The sequence below is a fragment of the Carettochelys insculpta genome, chromosome 6 (assembly GCF_033958435.1).
Source record: "Carettochelys insculpta isolate YL-2023 chromosome 6, ASM3395843v1, whole genome shotgun sequence".
In the NCBI taxonomy this organism is placed as follows: domain Eukaryota; kingdom Metazoa; phylum Chordata; order Testudines; family Carettochelyidae; genus Carettochelys; species Carettochelys insculpta.
In genome coordinates, this window is record NC_134142.1 from 107,840,391 (window position 1) to 107,868,084 (window position 27,694).

A 27,694-nucleotide genomic window follows, 5' to 3' on the forward strand; every position below is an offset into this window, starting at 1 on the left:
AAGTAGTGAAAATAAAACATGATTCTAAGCAGCAAATGTTTGAATCCTTGGTGTACAGAACACTGTAATAGTGCTTATCAAATAAATCTATCGTGTGAAACCTCTGTTATGGAAATTAATATTGGAGCACTAATTGTTTTGTTTTCCTCTCAGCAAGTGTTTTTTGTGTTCTATTAATGCGTGTGTGTGTATATACATATATATATATATATATTTTTTTTTAACAAAATAGAACCCAGTGTTGTTTCTAATCTCAAAGCCGTAAATATCAGCACAACAGAAATTCACTTGACTTGGGAAAATAATGATACTGAGTCTTCTAACTACAACTACAGCATAAAGTATAATATTAATGGAAGTTCATCTGTACAAAGCTTGCCTTTGCAAAACGAGACGTCTGCTACAATCACAAGTTTACAACCTGGTACCTTGTATGAAATCAGAGTTTTTGCAGAAATTGCCAAAATTGAAGGAGAGTCTGCCCAAATTGAGAATTACACAAGTAAGTCATTGACACCTCTTTCAAGATGTAATTTCATTATCTGTCACCTCATCACTTTCTCCGTTTTATGACAAGTCTGTCCATCTCTGACCAAATACCCTAAATTTTAATTAATCAACCGTTCAGTCTGAGGTAAATTATTTCTGCCATTGCAGCGCTGCTGCAGATAGTAATTCTGGAATGAACTAAGGGAACTTCATTTGCTTAAAACATCACCTCCCCAAGCAAGTCTGCTGCAATTAAAAATTTAGAACTTGGTAACTTTTAGTTAATTGAAGTCTTTGCACAATTTGCTGGATTTGAAGAAGAGTCTATCCCCATAGAGACCTACACAAGTAAGTCATTGAAACCTCTTTCAAGAAAATATTCTGAAATTATAATCTGTAATTTCAGTTTCTGTGACCTCATCACTTTGGCCATTTAATGATATTTCTATATGTCTCTGACAGAAAACCCTTCATTTCCATTTATCAACTTTTTAACTTTTTCTGCCTACACAATACAATTGGGCCGTGTCTACACTAGCCCCAAACTTCAAAATGGCCATGTAAATGGCCATTTCGAAGTTTACTAATGAAGCGCTGAAATACATATTCAGCGCCTCATTAGCATGCGGGCGGCCGCGGCACTTCAAAATTGATGCGGCTCGCCGCCGCGCGGCTCATCCCCATGGGGCTCCTTTTCGAAAGGACCCAGCCTGCTTCGAAGTCCCCTTATTCCCATCTGCTCACAGGAATAAGGGGACTTCGAAGTAGGCGGGGTCCTTTCGAAAAGGAGCCCCATAGGTACGAGCCGTGCGGCGGCGAGCCACATCAATTTTGAAGTGCTGCAGCCGCCCGCATGCTAATGAGGCACTGAATATGTATTTCAGTGCTTCATTAGTAAACTTCGAAATGGCCATTTTGAAGTTTGGGGCTAGTGTAGACACGGCCTTGAGGTTAGTAGAGCTGGGCTGATTGGTAGCTTTAGGAGCATAATATTGAGATTTTGGAAAACTGAAAATATTAAAATGAATTTTAGGCTCTGAGAAGGAGCCGTGTTAGTCTGAAGCATCACAAGAATGAAGCAATTCTATAGCACCTTAAAGACTAATAAATATATTTATTAGATATTTGGAATTCATTTGCCATTAAATTGAATTAATTTGCAAGTTTGCCACATTTAACCTCAGGCTTTACAGACATCTCAATTATCTTATGCATTACAAGGGCAATTTCCCTACCTTTGATATTCTCAGGAATGGCACCCATCCCACTTAACTTAATCCTTTCACTGGGCCTATTAATAACAGGGGAACCCCCTGCCTTTTTTCCTTCCTTCCCTCCCTCTTCTTACCTCCTCCCCCCGTGTAAATCCTGGATTCTTGTTATCTACTCCAATCTTAAAATCTGAAGTGGGTCTTACCCGCAAAAGCTCTTTACCTAATAAATAAATTTTAGTCTTTAATGTGCTACGGGACTGTTTGTTTTTTATGAATTTTTGGGATGAACAAAAATATTCTTTCACTTGTATAGTGAGACAAAATCCAAAGATTTTCGAGAATTATACATCAGACTGTTTTATGACTTTTGCTTTATTAATTATATGTTCATGTGCTCAATAATCAAACCAGCCATGTTGCAAAGGGAAAGACAAAGCAAATAAAATGTCTGTAAATATTTACAACAGTTAAGTAAATACCTATGAATTGTTCTGGAGATATGTATAGCATAGCTTCGTACCATACGTTTTATTGTTTCATATGTATCACAAAACTTATTCCCTTAGACACGTGCTTTGATGACGTACCAGGATTAATTGGGTCTGAAGAAGACCTAGTAATGTTTGGCAGATCATTTTTATACCACTCTGTCCGTGTCTACGCTAGCAAGTATATTTGAAATTAACTTTCAAAGAAGGGCTTTTTTTGAAATGTCCAGAAGGGAATGTTGTATTTCTCTGATGTTGCCCAATGTTTTCACTTGTTCTTGAATCTTATTCATTTATATCTGCAGTGGTACCGACAGCTGCCGGGGCAAGGTGGTGGTGGTGGGGCACAGCTCCCTGCCCCTGGAAGGGGCAGGACCAGAGGCAGAAGGGGTGGGGTTTAAGGTAGTCATCCCTTGACCACATCCCCCCCATGCTCCCTCAGAGCAGCACATGGAGCAGCAGCACAGCGCTCCATTTTATTTCAAAGGGGCCTGGAGCTCCAGCTGCCACCACTGGTACTTCAGCAGCAGCAGCAGGTAGAGCTCCAGGCCCACCTCTCTCCTGTCGGTGGCCTACATATCTGATAACTTCCAGAGGCGTTTCATCCAGTGGATCTATATGAGGTATCATTTAGCATTTCTGAGCTGCTAAAGTTTAACTTTTTTTTGTTTTTGTTTTTGTTTTAGGCTAGTGCTACACTTACCCTAGTGCTGGGAGCTTGGTGCAAATGAGCAGTCTTGAAAATGTTAAATGGCTGCTCATTTGCATATTCATGGCAGAAAACAAGTAGTGAAGACATGGTTCTGCCAGTCAAACCCCCCTCTGTTGCCAGCCCCTTATGCCTGCAAAAACTGAGGGATAAGGGGCTGCCAAAAAAGGTTTTTTGATTGCAAAACCACCTCTCCACTGCTTGCTTTTTTGCTGTGAATATGCAAATGAGCCACTCGAATATGGAAATAAGTGGCCAGTTTGCATTTTCATGACTGCTCATTTGCATCAAGATGCCAGTATTAGGTTGAATGTAGCACTAACCTTAGTGGTTTTGTGGGTTCAGAGGAAGCAGTCCTTTTTGTTTGTTGTCCGGAGAGAGAGCAAGGAATATTTTTGTCTGCACTTGGATAGCGTCCTGTTGTACATAAGCATTCAAAAGTCTTGTTTTCCCTGGCAAAAGTGTTACCCCACACTGAAAGAGGCCAGAACATGTGTATAAGGGATGGTTGTTTTTTTTTTGAATTTAGAGGATGTTTATTTGTGGATTGTGAGGGAAGTTCAATTCAAGCAACTTCAACAGACTAGACGCCTTACTGGGAAGTAGACTTGTCTATGCAATTCTTTTGTCTGCACCAGAGGGGTGTATAATGTCATCCATGCTAGCAGGTCACTCATTAACTGGCCTGCGTGGACCTCCTGATGTGCACAAAGTTCCCTAATATAATCTCATTTAGGACTGTGTGGAAACTGGACTCAGTTAATGCAGCTAAGGAGTTTTTAGTGAGTGCCACATAGTCCATATGGACCAGTTACCACGTGGAATCCAAGGATGGACTAAATAGACTAAAGCTCCATGCAGAAAAGCCCTTAGATATACTAGATGCAACTCTCCCCTGGCACAAATAGGAAGTTAGCTATTTTCTTAAATAGTTGTAAGGTAAATTCTGTTTTCTTTCAGTTGATTATCTGTCACTGTATAAAATCACCAAAAACACACCCACCCACCACATGTACCTTATATGCCACTTCTGCACCATAGTCCTTCACTTTCTCTCTACATTTTTACGTATTTACATTTTTTTCAATATAAGAGATTTAATCTTTCATTAACAGTAAGGAGTCTGGACATGTTCATTATATATACTGCTTTTATATAATAAATGTAGAAGCTCCTGGTGATTTTGGAGACTAAATACTTCTTAGTACATACATTTAAAATCACACTATTGTCGTAGTGCATCCATTCAGAGAATGTAAAAATTTGAGTTTCTAATACTTTCTTTCAGGTGTTTTAGTAAGCACTTAACTCCGTAGACCTTGGAGTTATGATTTCACCCAAGAACTTTTACTTCCTTAAAAAATATTTGGAGTAATTTTAAACTCAAGTAACAAAATTCAGTAGACAATAGTTAATCTGAAATATGAGCTTCATTGCTAATTGTATTTGAGGTGAGCAAAGCTTTGGTTTGGCCCAGTGGTACAAAGGGTGAAGTAGTACCAATATTTACTGGTGCTGTCACTCAGTAAAGTTTTCCTTTTCGAGTGTGTGCTCATGTTATTTCATTGCAGATGTATGCGTGCTCATGTGTATGATTGTTGGAGACCAGTGGTTTCTGGTCAGGGATCCGACACCCAGGAGCCTGAGGTGGCTTCTGCAACCAAGGACCAAGTAGGCTGTCCAGCATCACAGACACAAGCCAGACAATGGACTTGATAAAGGTCCAAACCTTTCAGGGAAAACCAATGCATCTTCAGTCCCCAAACCGCAGGTGTCAATCCCTGTCACTATGGCCTAAGACCTGGTGCTACAGACTCAGTCTCTGCGTAGAAGGCCTCTAACACCAAGGTTGCCACCTACAAAGCACAGGATGTCCAAATCTTGATGCCGATCCGTGTACCTGAAGTATTGCCAGGCCTCCTGCCAGAGATCACTGTGGCACAGATCTTTATCACCTAGGCAGTACTTCTGGTGTCGATCCCCCTTGGTGTGGAATCACACCTGGTCACAGCACTGGCCTGACTACCTGGTACCACTCTTCTGGCAAACACCATTCCCCGCCCTTTCCTTCCAGGTCACTGACAGCTGAGAGACTCAGAAATCAGTGGCTTCACTTTGCTTGCCAGAAGGGCAATGGTCCCAGCCAGGAGAGTTCAGCCTCTCACCTAGGAGAGTCAAATCATCAGTGATATACAAGCTGAGCATGGCCCTGGTAGTGGTGGTGTGACAGCAGGGGCATTGGCCCACTCAGTTGCCATACTGGAGCTCATGAGGTGTACTCGTCATGCCATTCCCATACTGTTCCTTTCAGGCTGTCTGAGATAAACAACCTCATGCACAGCCAAAACCAGCATTATATCATGGTGCCATGTCCAATGGGAGTGATTCACTTGGCTTTGACACCCAGGGAGTCATTCCCTGACAGTCATCCCCTGAAACTGCGCCTGCACCTGTGATGCAATTGTCTTCCTCAGTTCTGGATGAGGTCGGTGCCAAGCCCCTCACAAGCAAGCAACCCCTGATGATCTCAAGGAGCAACAGGCCCTGCTCAATAGGGCACTTTCTAACCTGAAGTTGGAGGTCGAGGAGTTAGCAGAGGAGCCCAGTGATCTTTTCAGTGTCATACCCTCCTCTACCTTGGCCTGCATCGTGTTCCCCTCCAGCTAGGAGCCCTGAAAATTGCCGTGTGCGTGTGGCAGGACCTGTCCCCTTTCCATTCCACTTACTTCCAAGAAAGTGGAATAAAATATGACTCAGCGAAGGGATTTGAATATCTATACACCCACCTTCCTGGTAGCATCTGCCTTTAATTAAAGGGAGGACCAGGCCAGTGGCACACCCAAAAGTAAAGATGCCAGGAGACTGGTCTTATTTGGCAGAACAAAATATTCAATGGCCAGACTGCAATTTCAGCATCTGACCATCAGATCCTGTTAGGCAGCTGCAGCTTCAGCTGGTGGGACTGCATCAGCAAGTTCAAGGAGGGCTTTCCATGGGACCAAGCCCAGGAGTTTTCCCAACTTAGTGGATGAGGGCAAAGTGATGGTAAGAGGTGTCCTCCAGATGGCGTGGGATGCTACTGACTCAGCAACCAAAGTGGTTGTCTCTGCAGTAATTACGAAATGCAGTTCCTAGTTACAGTCCTCTGGGCTGTCCCAGGAGGTAAAGACCACCCTTCAGAATCTCCCATTTGAGGGACATAGAATCTCTTGGAGCCTACTGATGTATGGGCTTAAAAGACTCCTGGGCCACCCATCAAGGTTTCCCACTGGTCCCACTGGTACAGAGAGACATAGAAAGACAAAGAGATTAAGCAATTACATCCTTCATTTTCCCGCTCCTCTACTTGGAGAGGCAGGAAGGCTTCCTAGAAGTGCAGTCTTCATCCTCTGTGGAGATAAAATGGTCATCTTCTCCTTCTTGCTCTCCTGATAGTTTTGTTTATCTCACGTGAATAAATTCATGCCAGGTTGGTCAGATAAGTCAATCATAGAATCATAGAATACTAGGCCTGGAAGGGACCTCGAGAGGCCATCGAGTCCAGCCCCGTGCCCCAATGGCAGGACCAAGTACTGCCTAAACCATCCCTGATAGACATCTATCTAACCTGTTCTTAAATATCTCCAGCGATGGAGATTCCACAACCTCCCTTGGCAATTTATTCCACTGTTTGACCACCCTGACAGTTAGGAACTTTTTCCTAATGTCCAACCTAAACCTCCCTTGCTGCAGTTTAAGTCCATTGCCCCTTGTTGTATCCTTAGAGGCCAAAAAGAACAAGTTTTCTCCCTCTTCCTTATGACACCCTTTTAGATACCTGAAAACCGCTATCATGTCTCCCCTCAGTCTTCTATTTTCCAAACTAAACAAGCCCAATTCTTTTAGCCTTTCTTCACAGGTCGCATTCTCTAGATCTTTAATCATTCTTGTCACTCTTTTCTGGACCTTCTCTGATTTCTCCACATCTTTCTTGAACTGCAGTGCCCAGAACTGGACACAATACTCCAGCTGAGGCCTAACCAGTGCAGAGTAGAGCGGAAGAATGACTTCTCGTGTCTTGTTCACAACACACCTGTTAATGCATCCCAGAATCATGTTTGCTTTTTTTTGCAACAGCATCACACTGTTGACTCATAGTTAGCTTGTGGTCCACTATAACCCCTAGATCCCTTTCTGCTTTAGTCATTCCTAGACAGTCTCTCCCCATTCTGTATCTGTGAAACTGATTGGTCCTTCCCAAGTGGAGCACTTTGCATTTGTCCTTATTAAACTTTATCCTGTTTACCTGAGACCATTTGTCCAATTTATCCAGATCATTTTGAATTATGACCCTATCCTCCAAAGCAGTTGCAACCCCTCCCAGCTTGGTATCATCTGCAAACTTAATAAGCGTACTTTCTATGCCAATATCTAAATCATTGATGAAGCTATTGAACAGTACTGGTCCTAACACAGACCCCTGCGGAACCCCACTTGTTATACTTTTCCAGCAGGATTGAGAACCATTACCAACTACTCTCTCTGAGTACAGTTATCCAGCCAGTTATGCATCCACCTTATAGTAGCCTCATCTAAGTTGCATTTGCCTAGTTTATTAATAAGAATATCATGCAAGACTGTATCAAATGCTTTACTAAAGTCTAGGTATACCACATCGACAGCTTCTCCCCTATCCACAAGGCTTGTTATCCTATCAAAGAAAGCTGTCAGATTGGTTTGACATGATTTGTTCTTTACAAATCCATGCTGGCTGTTCCCCATCACCTTACCACCTTTCAAGTGCTTGCAGATGATTTCTTTATTTACCTGCTCCATTATCTTTCCTGGCACAGAAGTTAAGTTGACTGGCTTGTAGTTTCCTGGGTTATTCTTATTCCCCTTTTTATAGATAGGCACTATATTTGCCCTTTTCCAGTCTTCTGGAGTCTGTCCTGTCTCCCATGATTTTCCAAAGATGATAGATAAAGGTTCAGATACCTCCTCTATCAGCTCCTTGAGTATTCTAGGATGCATTTCATCAGGCTCTTTGTCTAAGACAGAGTGTGCTTAGGCATTGCTTGCCAACTATATTTTAACATTATAATTCTGGGTACATATTTTTTACCTTTTTATATGCACAGGCCAGTGCAGCGTGCCGGTAAGAACCAGACGCCACTACTAGTTTGTAAATGACTTCATCAGCACTGTAATGTTGATGCACTTTTTGCTACCCCCCATCAGCATCCCTGCTATATGGTCTATTAGCACTATTATGGCAACAGCATTCAAGCGCTGCTGTGACATCATTGCCATCCCCTTCCAGCACGGCGCCGCCAGCTGAGGGGAGCAAAAGGGGCACCCACTCCAGGGCCTGGTGATTTTAAAAGGGCCTGGGAGTCCCAGACACTGTGGCAGTGGATGGAAGCCCAGGCCCTTTCAAATCACTGCAGTAGTGGAAGATGTGAAGGACTGGCTGTGGGGGGTCTGCTCCCAGCTCTACACCTTTCACACAAGGGAGTCCAGAGCTGTCCACCCACCAAGAACACCAGGCCATATCCACACCTGTAGGTCTTGGTATATACTTTCACCCCTGCCAGTAAAGATCACTCAACTGTTTTCTGAGACCAGACCAGTGTGTTTGCGGTAGTACCTTACACAACTCCTTTTAGATGCATATTATGACAACATTGCATTAGGTGTAGTGAGCATGTCATTCCTGCCAAGAGTTGCTGACTCAGAAATAAACCACAAGTGGGCCTTCGTGTCACATTAACAAAGTACCTGTTTACATCTGTCACTGATAATTGTGGGTATGTTTCTGACCTTGCTTAGTGTGTTGTGAGTTCGCTGATGTCAATGGCAATTCTTGATACGTGCCATTGTGTAAACAAGATCGCAGTCAGCTTCATAGTATGGATCAGGCAACATGCAGGACGATATGTAATTTTAGAACATTAATTGTTGTTGGTATTTTGCTGTTGTCTTTCTGCACATCTGTTAACTAATGTTGACTGTATCTTTCTTTTTCCAATAGAACCCAGTCCAGTGTTTGACCTCCAAGTTGTAAACATCAGCACAACAGAAGTAAACTTAACATGGCAAAATAATGACACTGCTGCTCCTATGTACACTTACATAGTAATCGCAGGAGAAGATGGCTCACAAATTACTACAAATGACACATATACACTCACAAATACTGCATTTGGGGCTAGAATTACAGCATTAAACCCTGGCACCTCCTATGTATTCACAGTTTTTCCACAAGCTGGAGATAAAACAACAGAAGGAAACCGAGTAAACATAACTAACTGTACAGGCAAGTTACAAAAATATATGCTTCATTCATTTAAATGCTTTGTTCTTTATGGACTGGATAACTAACAACTGACTTGCTTATTTAACACTCATTTGTGGTTAACATTCTATTCTGACCTCGTGGACCTGACTGCCACTGTGGGACAAGTGGCAGGGTGGGAGGGTGGCCCAGCTCTGTGCCTCTGAAATGGGTGGGATCAAGGGCATAAGGGTGTCTGCTCTCCCTTACAGATCTGTGGAGTAGCAGAACAGTGCTACCACAGCACTTCACAGGGACCCCTTAGCTCTGGCTGCTGCTACCGGCCTCTTACCCTCACCTCCAGTGTCGGTGGGCCTGTTCTGACTTAATTCTGGGCATATCCATTACCTCCAATGGAGTAGCAGAAGGTACGCAGCAGGGTGGAATTTAGTTCCTTGGTCTTTATGCTGCACAGCCATGTAAAAGTGTCAGCAATCTTCTTTGTAGAACAGTCATTCATTCATGAGTTTTATAATGTCACTTACCTTTTGGGTGGCGTACATTCTTTTCAAGTTACAAGTTGAACCTCTCTACCCCAGCACTCTCTGGTCTGAACGTTGGTGGTCCAGCACAGTATTAGTTGGCAACACCCATGATAAGTGAACATCTGCTAAATTTCCCATGGTTCCATAAAATTTGTTTACATTCACCTGTCCTGGCTCTCAGTGTTCTATGCTGTTATTTAGCTGTAATTTACCCCTAAATATCTTCTAAGAGCCCAGTAAGCAGTGATAGTGTTCGTAATGCTGTTAGACAATATTGACCTCCCATGGTTTGGCAAATTCTCGGTTTTGGCACCAGAGAAGTCCGAATGGTGCCGGACTTGTAATTGCTTGTTCCTTTGCACTTTTCTTGGATTTTTAAAGACATTCTAGACTCATATACATCAAAGTTTGACAGAGAACAACAAGAAGTTCTATGTCACCTTACAGACTAACAGATATTTTGGAGCATAAGCTTTCATGGGCAAAGACACACTTCATCAGATGCATGAGTGGGGCGGGGCTCCAGGGGGGTATTTAAAGAGTGGGGTCCCAGTAAAAGGGAGGGCCAGAGCTGACAAAGTCTGTTCAGCAAGGTGGAAATGGCCCATTATCAGTAGTATGTATCAAAAGAGGAAAAAAGAAGTCAGATCAGACAGGGGGATGTGGGCTCATTGTCAGAAGTTTGACAGGCTGACTTAAAAAGAGAAAAGTGGACAGAGGTAAAAGCAAAATAAATGGTGCAAATCAGAGAACAAAGGGATATAGCAACTTGGGAAGAAAGAAGAATGTGGATGTGGTATGGAGAAGTGAGTGTGCATGAGAATAGAAAAATAGCAGAAAATATAAAAAGGGAAAGGTGCTGGATAATATTTATTACTTATGTGCTACAATAAATGTATGTGGTACTTTACAGACAGATGAAAACCCTGGCTCCTGCCCAGTAGCTCTTCAGTGGGTTAAACAGTAACCATCCAGTTTGTTCTGCTACTCAATATCTTTTCTCTTATTCAGATGCTGCATCAGTGTCTCTGTATGAGTGTACTCCTCTGCCTAAACAGCCAGCGTTAATGCTACAGTGGAACCCTCCTACTGGCAACTATTCTGGCTTCAGAATTGAAATATTCAATGCCACACAGAGCTGGGAAATACCATGTTCATCCAGTACTCCAAATAAAACTATACAAAGTTTAGATTATTACACCTCCTACAATGTTAGTATTAAAACCTGTTCATGTGGCAAAGAAAGCCTTCCAGTGCAAAAGACATGTCAGACAAGTATCACTGGTAAGTATGAAAAGTTTGGGGTGCAGGTGGAGCTAGCACATAGGTAGGGTGACCCTCTGTCCTGTATTGGGCAGGACAACCCCGTATTTTGGGTGCCAGGAAGGTGTCCCGACTTATTTCTAAAAAGGGGCTTATTGCCCCGTATTCGGCCCTCCCCACCTCCTGGCTGACCTTTTCTCTCACCACCTGTACAGGTGCAAACTGCTGGCCAGAGAGCATGTATCAGTATTCAAGCTATGAAAGACTTTATCTCCATTCAAGGTTGTGTGTGAAAATGTAAATGTAATGTAGCACCAGTATGATCAATTATACAGATGTTCATTTCCAAACAGCATTTTTATAAGGATGAGACACTATTTCTTTGTTGGCTTCCTTGATTTTAAAGCTGCTGAATTGAGTAACATTAAAATATGTGGGTTTATATGATGCCACCCAGTGTGCAAATTGCAATAATCTGAGACCATGGGAGAAAGTGGTGAGCTTTCTTTGTAAATTTTCCTAGGTAGCTGAAAAAGGTAAATACTTAAACGTATTAGGTGTATCTCTCCTTGATTCATTTCTACCTTCCCACATGTTGAGATGCTAATTTAATATTAATATTTCTCTGTTACAGACCCTCCTGTTCCAGTACAAAAGCCTGAAATTACATCAATCACTCACAACTCCTTTGAAATTAAATTCTATGGGTTTGAGTCAAAAAATGGACCAATAGAGGCCTATGCATTAATTATTTCAACATCTAAAGGTAAGATGTTAGGATGTTAGCTCCCAGGTGTATTATTCAATATATCAAACATCATGTATATCCATAAGGAAAAACTTTTCAGACCTTAAACTAAGTGGAATGAGAAGAATTATTCCTGATATTTGCAGTTATTGTTCAGAAACAGAGTAAAATTTTGGCTCAAATTAAATTAATGGCAAAACTCTCTTTGACTGCAGGGAAATCATGCTTTACTAATCTACTAGAGTTCTTCGAGGTAGTCAGTAATCATGTGGATAAGGGGGATCCAGTGGATATAGTGTATTTAGATTTCCAGAAAGTCTTTGATAAGGTCCCTTACCAAAGGCTCTCAAGTAAAATAAGTTATCATGCGATAAGAGGGAAAGTCCTGTCATGGATTGAAAATTGGTTAAAAGAGAGGAAACAAAGGGTAGGAATAAACGGTAAGTTTTCAGAATGGAGAGAAGTGTTGTGCCCCAAAGGTCTGTACTGGGACCAATCCTATTCAACCTATTTATAGATGGCCTGGAAAAAGGGGTAAACAGTGAGGTGGCAAAATTTGCTGATGATACTGAACTGTTCAAAACAGTTTAAGAACAAAGCAGACTTTGAAGAGCTTCACAAAGATCTCACAAGTCTAAGTGATTGGGCAACAAAATGGCAAATGAATTGTAATGTTGATAAATGTAAAGTAATGCACGTTGGAAAAAATAATCCCAACTATACCTACAAAATGATGCGGACTAATTTAGCTTTAGTGTGCTTTTCACTTGTCTCTGACAGCTAGTGATGTGAAATGCCTTGTTACCACGGAGTTCTTACATGCTTTAGCAACGTAATCTGCTTCAAAATCAAGGAATTACTGTAATTCTGAATCATAGGACAGAGATGGGGAGAAACAGCCTAGTATATTTAGACAACCTTTGTTTTTAGCCATATTACCCAATCCACTTATCCTGTGATTTACAATATTAGATTAAAAGTTATATTTAGAACATTATTTTAAGCAGATTGAGTTAAAAAGATTGCATGGCCTGATAGCATTATTGAGGTCTCACATTAAGGGTCCAGTAGACACCGTAACCAATTCTTCTGAGGCTTCGGATGTAGGAGCTGATGATTCTCAAACAACTCCTATTTTGCCTGTGTTGCCCAGTTCCACAAGTCCATCCCAACAGCAAGAGACAGTTGAAAGAAGCCCTTGCATCTTAATCACGTGAGGTTTGTGTGCTAATTCTTGGGATACTAAGAGCTTGTCTCTACAAACAAAATAGGTCCTATTTGTTAACTTGACTCCTCAGTTATTTTCTGACTCATTATTTAGCACAGCTTTGCAGACAACAGGGGCAGGGTTGATGTAGTACCACCAACTGCCAGCTCAGGTTTTTTGTCTAGCTGCTGCTTTAGTTTATCATTCCTCAGGCTAGATCTCCTACTGTCAGAATCCAGTTTGGTTCCTGCAGTGGCTGGGGGTCCAAGTTACTGCAGCAGGCTAAGTAATGACAGAAAAAAGTCCACTCCTTCCATGGTCTCAAGCTCCAAAACAAGCTCAAAAGTCTTCACCTCCAGTCTCAAGCTGCACACTGCCCCTCCTTTCTGAGGGTCTGTCTTCTTTCTTCACGCTCCAGATACTCTCCACTGTGTTGCCTTTTCACTCCCCTCTCCCCCTCACCTTGTGCACAGCTGGGCGTGTTTTGTGCCTCTCCCAGCTATCTACCAAGCACCAGCTCTCAGGGCTTTTTCCCTAGAACCTTCCAGCACACCTTTTGGTCTCCTACAAGCTTGTGTTTTAGCTCCACCCCATAAAGCTTCTCTGTACCTGGGGAGGTCAGTGTGTGGCAGGTAAGAGTGGCACACTTCACCTCCCCTGAAGGGACCATCCTTAAAGTCACACGGTGACAGGCAAGTTGTATTGAATGTCTTATCTCTTGGCTGTGGTAACCCTGTAGGTGCCAACTGATCAAGGTTAAACATGGCTTGTCCCATCTACACTGATTGCAAAGCTGTCTTTGTTAGTTAATGAGGTTCTTCAAGGTCAGTTCTAACACAGTCTAATTAGTCTAGTGAGGATTGTCTTAGAAGGACTTTCAGCAGTGTACAGTGACATTTTGGTACAGAAGACTTCAGTGCAAATAGTTTTCTGCAGAGAAGTTATTTTGTACATCGTCTTCCTCATATGTAAAAAATTAAAACCAAAAGGTTATTAAAACAGTGACATTCTTGGGGAGATAGAAAAATAACAGAGAAGAGAGTATCTGAGATTGCTCATATTGTCCTCAGCCTTTAATTTCCAGCAATATATGACTATTCTACAAAATGTGAAAATCATTAATTAATGTTTTACAACTATCATTCTTGAGTCAGTCTGTGTATGTTAAAGTATAATTTTACAAAAATTCAGTTGTCTATTGTGATTTGTCTTTTCAGAAGGTGATAGACCTCCAAATAGCTGCTTGAGATACACATTCAATGACTTCAAGGAAAAGAAAACAAAGACTTACGTAACATATGTCCAAAGCGTTGAGCAAATGAAAGCCTTTTCCTCACGCATGAGCAGTACACAATATGAAGTAGAAGCAGGAAATAAATTAACCACCAATGGCTATTACAATGCCCCTCTGGAACCACTTGGTTCATACTGGTATTTATCTCATTCTTTGTTGTAATTTCCTTGTAGAAAATTCAAATCTAAGTAATCATTGGATCACGAGTTCATAAATACTGTTTGTCAGGCTTAGTTTGTTAATGTAATTTAACATGCCTATTTCATTTTTCTTCCTTCTGACTAGGGTGAGCATTGCAGGTTTCACTAAAATTGAATTGGAAAACAAGAGTGAAGTTATTATTGAAAACCGAAGCTATGTCTCATTTACAGATTATTCTCAGAGAATTTCATTACCCCAGAATCCAGGTAAAGTGGCAATAAAATGTTACACTTAAGTTTTGCATTTATTGGTCCTGATTGTGTTCTCATTTCAATTCTTGGCAAAAACATCCCTTAACTTCACTGTATAGAGCATGGTTTCCCAAACTGGGGGGCGTGAAGAAATTCCGGGGTTGCATGAGGCAACCCAGCGGCCCCCTCTCCCCCCACCCAGTCATTCCCCACACCTGAAGAAGAAGCCAGCCCTTGCTTCCAGCTCTCAGCCCCTGCCATTTCATGTGGGTGACCTGGCACAGCCGTTATAAAATGCAGGCAGCTGGTGAAGGCCCACATAGAACTAGGTGCCTCCTGCAAAGGTGAGTGAATACGGGTAGGCGGGAGGAGGAGGATGGAGTTGGATGAGGGGCTGGCGGTGCCTGGCTTTGGGGGAGGGGAGGGGCTCAGGCAGGTGGTTCACAGGCAGCTGGGGGGTCTGGCTTGTGCTAAAAAAGAAATGGGGAGTGTGAGGGTTTCTCAAAAATCAAAAGGGGGGCATGATGCCGAAAAGTTTAGGAACCACTGGTATAGAGGTTTGGATTTCTTTGTCGATAACTCTGTAATATAATTAAGATGTACATTTACAACTCAGTAGTGCTATATAAACTCTCTTGAATGCATATACTGCATGATTCCTCTCATTAAAACTAAAAGCGACAAAACAAACTCTAGACAGATATACTAAAATGAGGCGGGTAGGCTGCTGATACTATAGGACTTTGAGAGAGGTGTAAGTTAGAGATTGCATTTATTTGTCTTTTTGCACTCCCTGAAAATTAGAGACTGACATGTAGAAAAGAAATGGTGGAATCATGCTTCTATAATCTCAGTATTTATTGTTTAGTCCCATTCTTCTGCTGTATCTTAATCAACAATTGTTACTGACATAATTTAAAGGTGTTTCACAGCAACAGAGATGAAGAATGGGCCAGTGTTTAGGATGCTAGCCAGCGACTTGAAACCCAAGTTCAATCCCTTTTACTGCCACAGACTTCCTGTGTGTGTAGACTGGATTTTCAAATGTGTTTAAATGTCTAAAGATATAGACAGGTACCTAATGGGATTTTTCAAAACTGCACCCATAGTTTAGATGCCTGTTTTAAATGCCTAAGTACCTTTGAAAATACAGCCTCTGTGTATCACTTCTCCTTGTATAAAATGGGAATAATAGTACTTTGTATTTCACAGTGTTGTGAAAATGAATATGTTATAGATTAAGTGTTCAGATACTAGGGAAATGTGAGGTCATAAAATACCTAAAACAGATGAATCTTTGTTTCCAATGCCAATTTGAAAAGTCTTATAACCTCAGTTAAAAGATGGTGCAAAAATACCAAGTTTTTATTCAACCAGACATTATGGCTGTGTCTTCACTAGTCCCCTTCTTTGAAGGGGCATAGTAATCGGCCTGAACGGGGAATACCAACGAGGTGCTGTGATGAATATGCAGCACTTCATTAGGCTAATTCTCACCACAGCAACTTCAAAGTGGCAAACTTCAAAGCGCCGGTATTCAAAGTGCCAGCATGCCATGTAGCCGCAGGCACTTTGAAGTACACATGCAACTTCAAAGTGCCCTTACTCCACAAATTTTTGTAGACACAGCCTATATGTCAACCCATTTCATGTGTCCTTTGCATATGAAACTTACTGCAAATAGCAGAAGTCTAAATGTGTAACACTTTAGCCCTTTTTTTATATGACACTTAGATATACTTTCCTCTAAGCTGAGACCTGTCCTTCCTGTTCCTGGTTAGCTTGTGAAATGAGTTGAAGGTTCTCACTTAAACTGATGCATCTCAGACTAACTGATTTGGTCCCTTATTTGGATAGCTAAACATGCAACTACTCTGGCTTTATCTTGCCATGGAAATCCAGGTATAAAAATGGAGCCATCCTTCAGAATATTGTGTGTAATTAAATAAATATGAGGAAGATGAACAGAACTCTGCCAGTTTACAGCATTTGAATAGAGTATCTTCTTAATGTTTAATTGCTAATTATTGTTAACTGGAGTGGGAAGTAGAAATGAGGTTATGAGTCTGTGAACAGTCTTGAATAATGAATTTTATTTTTGTAAATTCTTTGATCATATTCTTTTATTGTTTCTTGATTTCTATCACTCTGGACATTAGAAATTCACATTAGGTTCTGTTGTAGCCTGTTGATATGCTAGATCATTGCTGATTTGAGAAATTTGATTGATGAGAAATTTTTGTTTTAACCTCCTATCAGAGATCATCATTGGAGCTGTTGTTGGATGTTTTCTGGGTGCATTGGCTATAGCTGCTGTTGTGGGATTCATTTTCTGGAGCCGGAGAAGGTAACACATGTTTAACTGGCACATTTACTTCTGTGAGGATCACCACTATTACACCATTACAATATGGTAGACTGATTTAGTTGGGGTTGGTCCTGCCTTGAGTAGGGGGGTGGACTAGATGACCTCTTGAAGTCTCCTCTAATCTTCTGTGATTCTACAAATAATAATAGTAATGATTATTTTTGTTCTTCCATAATGCTTTTCATATTGAGGAGGAAGTTGTTGTTCATGTTTCATATACTTCAAAAAGTAATGTTTTAAAATAAAGTCCTATAGATATGAAATATTGATTCTGTCACACTAATTCAAAGTAGACCTTCATTTAGTTGATTTTGTTGAACAAATAAAGAATTCCGTGTGACAGCCTATGACGGAGCCAAATTCTGCTGTATTACACTAGTATAAATTCAGACGTACATTAGTATGTTTGTCAACCGGAGCAGAATTAGACTCAATGTCATGTATGTACAGTGCTGCATAGCACATTAGTAATTAGTACTGGAATCAAAACAAAAAGCAGTCAAGTAGCACTTTAAAGAAGAGCAAAATAATTTATTAGGTGAGCTTTCGTGGGACAGACCCACTTCTTCAGACCATAGCCATACCAGAACAGACTCAATATTTGAGGCACAGAGAACCAAAATGATACTGGTTTTGGTTCTCTGTGCCTTAAATATTGAGTCTGTTCTGGTCTGGCTATGGTCTGAAGAAGTGGGTCTGTCCCACGAAAGCTCACCTAATAAATGATTTTGCTAGTCTTTAAAATGCTATTTGACTGCTTTTTGTTTTGATAGTATATAGATTGGCACGGCTCCCTCGCTGTTAGTATTGGAATGTGTCGATGCTAAGCTGTTTTTTCAAAGCAGAATAAATCACACTACATTGTTAGACTAGCTCTCAGCATATAACTGTCAGTGTGTATCAGTCATTTGCAAGGAGTTGGTTGAGCATGGCAAACTAGTTCAGGATAGTAACAGAGAGGAAGCCATGCTAGTCTATACACTATCAAAACAAAAAGCAGTCAAGTAGCACTTTAAAGACTAGCAAAATAGTTTATTAGGTGAGCTTTCGTGGGACAGACCCACTTCTTCAGACCATAGCCAGACCAGAACAGACTCAATATTTAAGGCACAGAGAACCAAAAACAGTAAACAAGGAGGACAAACCAGAAAAAGATAATCAAGGTGAGCAAATCAGAGAGTGGAGGGGTGAGGGGGAAGGTTAAGAATTAGACTGAGCCAAGTATGCAGACAAGCCCCTATAGTGACTCAGAAAGTTCCCATCATGATTTAAACCATGTGTTAATGTGCCGAATTTGACTATAAAAGCCAGCTTGGGTGTCTCCCTTTCCAGAACGGTGCGATAATTCCTTTTCAGTAACACACATACCTTTAGGTCACTGACAGAATGCCCTATTCCATTAAAATGTTGACTAACTGGTTTGTGGATCTGGAGTGTTTTGATGTCTGTTTTGTGCCCATTGACCCTTTGTCTAAGGGAGTTAGAAGTCTGTCCAATATACAAAGCATCTGGGCATTGTTGGCACATGATGGCATATATGATGTTAGTAGAGGAGCATGAGAAAGTGCCTGTGATTCTGTGAGTAACCTGGTTAGGTCCAGTGATGGTATTTCCAGAGAAGATATGTGGACAAAGCTGGCAGTGGGCTTTGTTGCAGGGAAAGGTTCCAGGACTGGTATTCCTGGGGTATAGACTGTGGCTGTTAGTGAGGATCCTCATGAGGTTGGGAGGTTGTCTGTAGGAGAGAACAGGCATGTCACCCAGGGCCTTCTGGAGTGTGGCATCCTGATTAAGGATAGGTTGTAGGTCTTTAATAATTCGTTGCAGTGGTCTGAGTTGGGGGCTGTAGGTGATGACCAGTGATGTTCTGAAACACTCCAGATCCATAGACATTGCGCTCTCCTAGAAATCTGAGATGTGCTGAGAGAATCCCTAATTCCTGAGTCTTTTCCAGAGAATTTGGAATCCATCATGTCTCTTTTTCTTTTCGTGCGGTCAGTTAAATAATGCAGCACATATATTCTAAAATGCTACTAAAAGGCATGATGTCATCTTTGATTTTAATTTGCCTTCTTGTTCCAATTGCTTTTCTTTTCCACAAGCTTCCCGTCTGTGACCAACATGTACTTTCTAAGCAGAAGATCTAGGAGAGCAGATTTCTTTGAAGTTGTGAAGATCCTTTGTATTCTTATAACAAGGGTTTAAATACACTGAATAACTGTCAGACTTCTTAAGCTACTCTGCAGCATATAGATCCTATTTCTAAGGCTTTTTCAACACTGGTATCTTAGACACTGGAGCATATTCTTAGTGTAGGCACAGCTTACGTTGGCCCAACACGATTTTTGCTAATACAGTTGATCCTGGTTCCAAGTTAGGAAAAGCTGTAAACTAGGGATCACAATGATACAGCTATACCCTGAGTAAGACTGCCAAATGCACAAGGCTTGGAGTGGTTTCTTGTTGCTCAAGTGCGTTAGAACAGACTAACACTTGTCTATTGTTCATTCATAGTGATATTTCTTATTAATGAAGCAGATAGTGCTTCTTGCACAAGATCAGATGCTGTATGAAAAACTGTCATGAACCAGTCCCAGAAAGCTTCTGCCAGGCATCTCATTTGTGTTTTCCGTAAATTCTACTAATCTGTCCCTCTCCCTCTTCCCACCCACAACAGGAAAGATGGCCGAAATAGCGATCTGCCCATTTCTCCAATTAAGTGAGTTAAATATTCTTTCATCTGCAATTTACATAATATTAGCAAGACTTGTTCAGAATGTTGATAAGCATGCATTACATAGTTTCCAGAGGTGGCATTTGTGCTATTAAAGCTTTGAACACTTTATTTCTTTATGGAATTCACAGAACCAACCATTACCTACTAAAATCTAAAACTAGTCATGCAGAGGCTTGCAATGCTGCCAAATGGACTTGAACACCAGTTCCCATTAAAATGAATGGGAATTAGATGTCCAAGGCTTTGCTTTATTATTTTCATGACCGTTGGCAAAATAATCCAGATTACACAGTGCAATGTGAAGACAACCTATCTGCACTCTCTTTGTTGAAGAAGACTATACAGTCTAGTATACTGTTTCCCCTGTGACAGGGCTACTTTGTGCTGAGCTACCAGTGCAAAACAGCCTGAAAGTCAGGATAGCTGGATATGGCAGGGTCTCCCCACTACAGGGGAAACTCAGGTGTCACAAAGCCAGTGTAAAATGGCTTGCACACCCTGTAAGGGCATGGCCAGGCCATCCCAGAGACTCCCACCAGCTCTTTGAGGCCATTGTCTGTAAACTATACCCAGAGATCTATACAACCTAGGATTAGGAGCACAGAAAGGTGACTTTTTTACATCCTCCTCCTTAAATTGCATTGAACGCTCCTTGGACGTAGTAGAGCAGAGTTGTACATCTAGTTATCTAGCAATGTTTGATATGTATAATAAAGCCTGTTAGAGTTGCATAATAAAAGGATAACTGCAATGTGTCTAATCTGCATTTTTCTCTTCTTTCCCCACCTCAAGACCCAGGAAGTAAGTAAATCACATTTTGCAAACGTGAATGAATGTCATTGACTGAATTTACAGTTTATTCAGCTACTAGCAAATATTGATAAATGGCTTTGCTTGTTTTAGATCAAAGTCAATTAAAGTTGAACACTTTGAGTCCTACTTTAAGAAACAGCAAGCTGACTCGAACTGTGGATTTGCTGAAGAGTACGAAGTACGTATTGCTAATTGTTAGGGAGCTGGGTTAAAGTATTTTTGTAGAGTTAAAAAATAGCTTCTCTTTGGAAAGTGGCCAGGCTTTGTTTGAGAGAGAAAGAGACAGAGACAGAAAGAGAGGAGAGAAGTGTCAGAGTTGGGACATGTACAGAAAATACAGTTTTGTCACAGTAAAATTACGAATAAATCATGGTAAAAAGTAGATAATTCCATGCTCTGGGCACCGCAGCCTTGTGGACTCTGCTGCTGTGCGTCTGTATTTTAGCTTTCTTTCATCTAGTCATCTTTGCAATGGGACTAAAGCAAAGGCAGTGAGCTGTCAAGCACCACACATATTATGGGGGATCCTGTTCCAAGTTTCCAGTACTCTGCAGCCGATGAAGCATTATGCAGGTACTCAGGGCTGCAGAGGGGAGTGATTCCTCTCTCTCAGCCCTAGTCCCACTGCTGCAGTAGAAAGGTACCCCAGCCCCAACCCAGCACCCAAGTAGACCAGCTGTGGTCATGGGAGAGGTGCATCTCCTGTGGCCCAAACCCTGAAGCTGTTGCAGGGAGGAGAGATATTTCTTCCCTCCATCTCTGGTGTTGCTATGGGGAAGGAGAGCTGAGGGAGTCATCTCTACCCATTGCAGTCCTGAGGCAGCCTCTACCCCAAGTCCCTCCTCTCCAGCTCAAGCCCCATTGCAGAGCCTGCACCTCTAGTTTAACTCCTACTGCCCCACATCAACACTCTGCCTCAGCCCTGAACCCCTCATCCCCAAGCCCACCCTTCCATGTTCTGCCTCAGCCCTGACTCCTCACATCCTGCCTCCCAGCCCTATGCCCTACCCCTGAGCCCATGCCCCTAGCCTACACCCCCCACGCCATGCCCCATCTGTCTGCTCCACATGCTCAGGACACCTTGGCCCCACTCCCACCATGTAATTTTTGTTTTGTGCACCAGTGTGGAAGTGACATGTCACACATCACCTCTGTGTTGGTGCACATAACAAAATTCATTCTGCCCATGGTTGGGAAACACTGGGGGAACACCGGCCCTGACCCTGCCTACTGTTTCTGTCCCACTTCTACTCTGAGCCTCCCTACCCCTGAGTCTTTTCCTGAGTGCAGAACTCGGAGAGGGATGTGGCTTGGGTCTTTGCCCCCTCGGCCTCCTGGTCCACTGTTCTCTCATTCTCTGCCCTCTTTGCCCCTTGCAGGTCGCCCAGTCCTCAGTTCCTTCTCTTCCTTTCTCCCTGGCTCAGCCACACCCAGACCCCCTTTGCAGTCCCTTGTCACAGCCCATCTCTGGAGGAGGAGTGGGCAGGGCAGAATGCAGTAGGCGTGAGCTGAGCTCTGCCAACCAGCTGGCCAGAGCACTCAGGAGTGCCTCCCTTCCTGCTGAGATGAAGGGGTTTCTCCAGAGCAAGGCATCAGAGCATGGGGGCTACCCCGGCCTGCCAATGGGGCCATTACGTTGGATCCCAGCGGACATAAGGGAATGCTTTTAAATAGCACTGCTGTAGCTGTGTGGCAGCAGCAGCAGGGAGCCCCAGAGCTCAGATCTATGGAGCTGCAGGGCATAAGGGGGCCCTGGAGTTTGTAATTGTGTGAGTTAGTGGGGAGGGGAGAACCAGGCTGGAAGGAGGAGGAGGAGATGAGCTCTGTGGGGAGTGAGGGCTGTGGGAAGCTGAGGAACCAGGCTGAGAAGGGAAAAGAATGGAGAGGCAGGGGAAGAGGTAGGCAGGGCTGGCTGTGAGAAAGGAGATAAACAGAGGAGGGCAGAGGACTGCTGGGGGCAAAGGTGGCCTGGGGGACAGAGAGAGAAGGGACTGAGCTGGGCACAGGACTGCTGAGGGGAGCACATGGGAAGGAGCCAAGATGGGCACAAGACCACTGGGAGGAGAAGGGGGCAGAGCTGTGATGGGGGTGGCTTAGAGAGGAAGGAGGTGGGGGATGGGGTTGTGATCGACCAGGGAGAACCTCCGAATGAGGGATGGTTCTTGGGCTTTCCCTGGGTTGCGGGGTTGGGGGGTTACAGCTCTGTCCAAGGGAGAGGGTCAGGGGACCTATTGATTTTGCAGGCCTGGGTCTTTCAGTGAAATTTCGAGTTTGGAAATCAGGTCCCTGCAAAAGATTAGCAATAAAGAGACAAGAAAGGGTGTCAGGGATTGAGACAGGAAGGAATAGAGGTGGGATGGGGATCAGGCAGAGAGGATGGTAGGGTTGAGGACTGGGAGACCTATAAATGGGAGAGATGGCAGAGAGCAAGGGATGTGAGGGAGGCTAAGACCCAGTCCTTCTGGGTGCAGAGGGTCTGCAGCGTGGGGGGCAGTCAGAGTGGAAGCTGGGAACAGACAGGCATAAAGCCAGGGCTCAAGAAGGCAGAGTGGGTGTTTATATGCAGGGGGAGGCAGGAATGGAGGTATCTGGATGGGTGTTGCAGGCTGTGGGGGAGGCAGGGATAGGAACAAGGAAGCAGGACAGGGCCAAAAGGCAGGTTACAAGAGTAGGGAAGGAGGCAGCAGATTAAAGTTAAGTAACAAGCTGTTAATGCATGACTGCAAAGGGCAGAAATTTGCCTCCTAAATGGCAAAATTCCTGGTTCTGTGACAGAGCTGGTCCCTGTGACAGAACCGGCCTGTGACAGAACCTATTCATTTATCTGGCTTCTATTTGAAATGCAAGACAGACATTACAGATTCTGTGGCACTGAGCCTGTCTGGGGGCATGACTGTAGCAATACTTAGCAGATGACCTTGGGAAAGCTGCTTGACCCTCATCCTCTCCATTTGCAATAGGTGGGAGAGGGAAATATATTATAATATTGCTGTCTTCCTTACTGGGGTTTATGGTACCTTAAATTGCGTTAGAGCTGTAAGTTGCTGTACAGATACTAAATATTGGTTCCCTCACATCAATCAGTAAATATTTTTTCTGTAAAATGTACGTGAACACCAAGGTAGCTAGAGAGAACCCAAAACCAGGAAACAAGCCATTTGTCAGTGCAGTGACTCAAAGAAAGGTGCTGAATAGCTCTATTGTCTGCTATTAGAGAATACGTTTCCCCCCTCCTCCTCTTGCCATTTGCTGGCTTCCTGCCTCTTTCCGTGTCAAGTTCAGACTCCTTATTTTAGTGTATAGTGCACTTCGTAGTTTTGCCCTGCCTTTGTTGCAGGTTAGGTGTCCTCCACCAGCTCCTCTAGTGCCATGTACTCCACCCAGCCCGTTTTTCCTCTGTGTTATCATCCCTTTTTCCTCCTCCTTGTCTGACTCCAAACCATTCCCACATGCACCACTCCTCCTAAATCAGGTCATCTTCCTGTGCACAGTTACTCACCCTGCGCAATTTGCATAGGGCCTGACAACCAGAGTTCATATTCAGGACCTCAGTTCCGCAAAGAAATGTAAGAAAACCAGTGGGACATGAAATACAGTCTGAGTGTTCAGCATAGACCACAAGGCTTTGCTGACTCATGGCCGAAGTGGACTATCATTCGAGCACATATTAGACCAAGTACAAAAACTGATTTCTGGGCTGTGCATGTTTAATAATCATCCTCTGCTCCCGATGAGGTTTGCTGCTTTTGCTTTTGCACTCTCTTTTAAGAACGAATAGTTCATTTTATTACCACTTTTCCAAGGCCTCATACTTCCACTATTAGTATTAGAGGAACGCTGTGCACTGAGACCGTTGGCGTGTCTCAGTGATTGGCTCTGCTTGGTCTTTAAACTAGCATCATCCCTACAAAAAAATCTCTTATTTTCCCATAGGAGCTCAGGTCGGTGGGTGTTAATCAACCTAAATTTGCAGCTGAACTTCCTGAGAACAGAGGGAAAAATAGGTACAATAACGTCCTGCCATGTAAGTCACTTTAATTTTTGCGTGTTGTGTTTATGGTTGAAAGCTTCGAGTTGGGTTAGTTTTGCAACTGATAGTTTTCAATGATGAAAGTGTTTCAAGTGCTTCACAGATGGGTACAGATGTGAATTTTGAAATAAAGAAACCTGTGCTAAACATTCAGCTTTCCATAAAGCACAATATTAACAAAATATAAACAACTTTTCATTCTCACACGTCTTGTGTGTCCATTTTGGTGGTTCACCCATGATGATGACCCATCAACGAGTGTACAATCCTAAGTGTCAGACGAAAGACAACAGATGGTTACAGGCAGACGGGGAGCATGAGAAACAATGAAACATCACTGGCGGCATGATGGGCATTAGTCTGTGCATTAAGTCTAAGTGCCATCCAGTTAGTTGCTGGCATTGCAGCAAAGGGGACTTCTAAGGAGGGATTTGCAGGAGGACAATAAGGTTGCTTTGCAGATATTTATGGGGAGTGGCTCCCAAGGATAAGGATCAGCATGGGAGAAAACATTTATATATTTGGGGTTGTAACTTGAATGATACTAAAGTTCATGTTCCATATCTTTGGTGTCAGCTGAGTACCTTGCCCCAGAATACCTAGATTTATTCTAGTAACACAGAGGTAGCTGTGTTAGTCTGTACTCCAACAAAACAAAACAGCAGAAATGTAGCTCTTTAAAGACTAACAAAATGATTTATTCAGTGATGAACTTTCATGGGACAGACCCACTTCATCAGAGCCTAGATTTATTCTAATTATTTCACACTTCTAGATACCTTGCAATGCAATCTATATATTCTAAACTGATAAACATGTATACTGCTGTTGCGTAATGAAATAGCTTGTACTTTATCACCTGTAGCCATTGTTTATGCTTTAAGTTGCATGGTATTTACGTGGACAGTTGACTAAGGAGAAGTATAAACATACGGCTGGAGAATGCTGGACAGTAATCAGGAAAGCGAAAGCACAATTGGAACTGCAGCTGGCAAGGGATGTGAAGAGTAACAAGAAGGGTTTCTACAGGCATGTGAACAATAAACAGGTTATCAGAGAAGGTGTGGGGCCATTACTGGATGAGGGAGGTAACCTAGTGACAGATGATGCAGGAAAAGCTGAAGTACTCAATGCTTTTTTTGCCTCAGTCTTCACGGACAAAGTCAACTTCCACATGATGGTCCTAGACGATGTAGTGTGGCAAGGTGGAGGGCAGCCATTTGTGGGGAAGGAACAAGTTCTGAGCTATCTAGAAAAACTAGATGTGCACAAGTTCATGGGTCTGGATTTAATGCACCCCAGGATACTAAGGCAATTGGCAGAGGTCATTGCTGAACCTTTGGCCATTATCCTTGAAGACTCTTGGAGATCAGGGGAGATACCGAATGACTGGAAGAAGGCAAACTTAGTGCCCATCTTTAAAAAAGGAAAGAAGGACAATGCAGGGAACTATAGACCGGTCAGCCTTACCTCAATCGATGGGAAAATAATGGAGGGAATCCTCAAGGAATCCGTTTTGGAGCTCTTGGAAGAGGGGAAAGTGATCAAAAGTAGCCAACATGGATTCACCGGGGCAAGTCCTGCCTGACTAATCTGATTAGCTTCTATGACGAGGTAACAAGCTCTGTGGATGTGGGGAAGTCAGTGGATGTGATATACCTTGACTTCAGCAAGGCTTTTGATATGGTCTCCCACAACATTCTTGTCCATAAGTTAAGGAAATATGGATTGGGTCCTTGGACTATAAGATGGCTAGAAAGCTGGCTTGATGGTCGGGCCCAACAGGTAGTGGTTAATGGCTGAATATCTGGATGGTGTTCTCTTTCAAGCGGAGTGCCGCAAGGCTCGGTTCTGGAGCTTGTGTTATTCAACATCTTTATTAATGACCTGGAAGAGGGACTGGATTGCACCCTCATCAAGTTTGCAGATGACACAAAACTAGGTGGAGAGGTAGATTCGTTGGAGGGTAGAGAGAGAGTCCAGAGGGACCTGGATAAATTGGAGGACTGGGCCAAAAGAAATCTGATGCGGTTGAATAAGGAGAAGTGTAGAGTCCTGCATCTGGGACAGAAGAATGCCAAGCATTGTTACCGGCTGGGGACCGACTGGCTCAGCAGCAGTACGAGGGAAAGGGACCTAGGGGTTATGGTGGATGAGAGGCTGGATATGAGTAAACAGTGTGCCCTTGTAGCCAAGAAAGCTAACGGCATACTGGGGTGCATTAGGAGGAGCATTTCGAGCAGATCTAGAGAAGTAATTATTCCTCGTTATTTGGCACTGGTGCAGCCACGTCTGGAATATTGTGTCCAGTTTTGGGCCCCTCAATATAAAAAGGATGTGGATGCGCTGGAGCAGGTTCAGCGAAGGGCAACAAAAATGACTAAGGGTCTGGAGCACAAGACCTATGAGGATAGGCTGAGGGATTTGGGCTTGTTTAGTTTACAGAAGAGAAGACTTAGAGGTGATTTAATAGCAGCTTTCAACTTTCTGAAGGGGAGCTCTAAAAAGGAGGGTGAGAAACTGTTCTCAGTGGTGTCAGATGGCAGAACAAGGAGTAATGGTCTGAAGTTGAAGAGGGAGAGGTGTAGGTTAGATATTAGGAAAAACTATTTCACCAGGAGGGTGGTGAAGCATTGGAATGCATTGCCTAGAGAGGTGGTGGATTCTCTATCCCTTGAGGTTTTTAAGTCCTGGCTGGACAAGGTCCTGGCTGGGATGACTTAGTGGGGGTTGATCCTGCTTGAAGCAGGGGGCTGGACTAGATGACCTCCTGAGGTCCCTTCCAGCCCTGTGATTCTGTGATTCTGCATTTAAAAACTGTCTCTCTCATATACTGTATGCAGTAAACCCTTGATTTAACAGACTAAGGTGGCCGGGGGGGGAGGGATGTCCTTTAATGCTGAAAGCATGTTATATCCAAATGGTTATACTGTATGACAGTGCACTGACCTTCCCAGCCCATTACTCACTCCTGTCCTCTGCCCCTCCATCCCTTCCCCTCTTCTGCCCCATTCTTCCCCTCACACTTCCATCTCCCTTGCATGCTGGCCTGGCTCCTTCCATCTCCCACATCTCTTGGTACGCTCAGTGCTGCTGTGCCTCTAGACCCCAGTTCCAAGCTGCCCGTGTGAAGGCAGGGCG

At 43.1% G+C, this 27,694-nt stretch overlaps 1 protein-coding gene across 1 annotated transcript in view; it reads left to right on the plus strand.

The window, feature by feature from the left end:
- PTPRJ (protein tyrosine phosphatase receptor type J) overlaps positions 1–27,694 on the plus strand; it is a 182,443-nt gene that overhangs the window by 142,692 nt on the left and 12,057 nt on the right. The window contains exons 8-18 of the mRNA XM_074997783.1: positions 233–502; positions 8,914–9,198; positions 10,713–10,985; positions 11,599–11,730; positions 14,137–14,350; positions 14,499–14,620; positions 16,865–16,952; positions 19,651–19,692; positions 20,503–20,511; positions 20,614–20,701; positions 24,457–24,547. Coding sequence (XP_074853884.1) covers positions 233–502; positions 8,914–9,198; positions 10,713–10,985; positions 11,599–11,730; positions 14,137–14,350; positions 14,499–14,620; positions 16,865–16,952; positions 19,651–19,692; positions 20,503–20,511; positions 20,614–20,701; positions 24,457–24,547 — 1,614 coding nt within the window. The remainder of the gene's footprint in view (positions 1–232; positions 503–8,913; positions 9,199–10,712; positions 10,986–11,598; positions 11,731–14,136; positions 14,351–14,498; positions 14,621–16,864; positions 16,953–19,650; positions 19,693–20,502; positions 20,512–20,613; positions 20,702–24,456; positions 24,548–27,694) is intronic.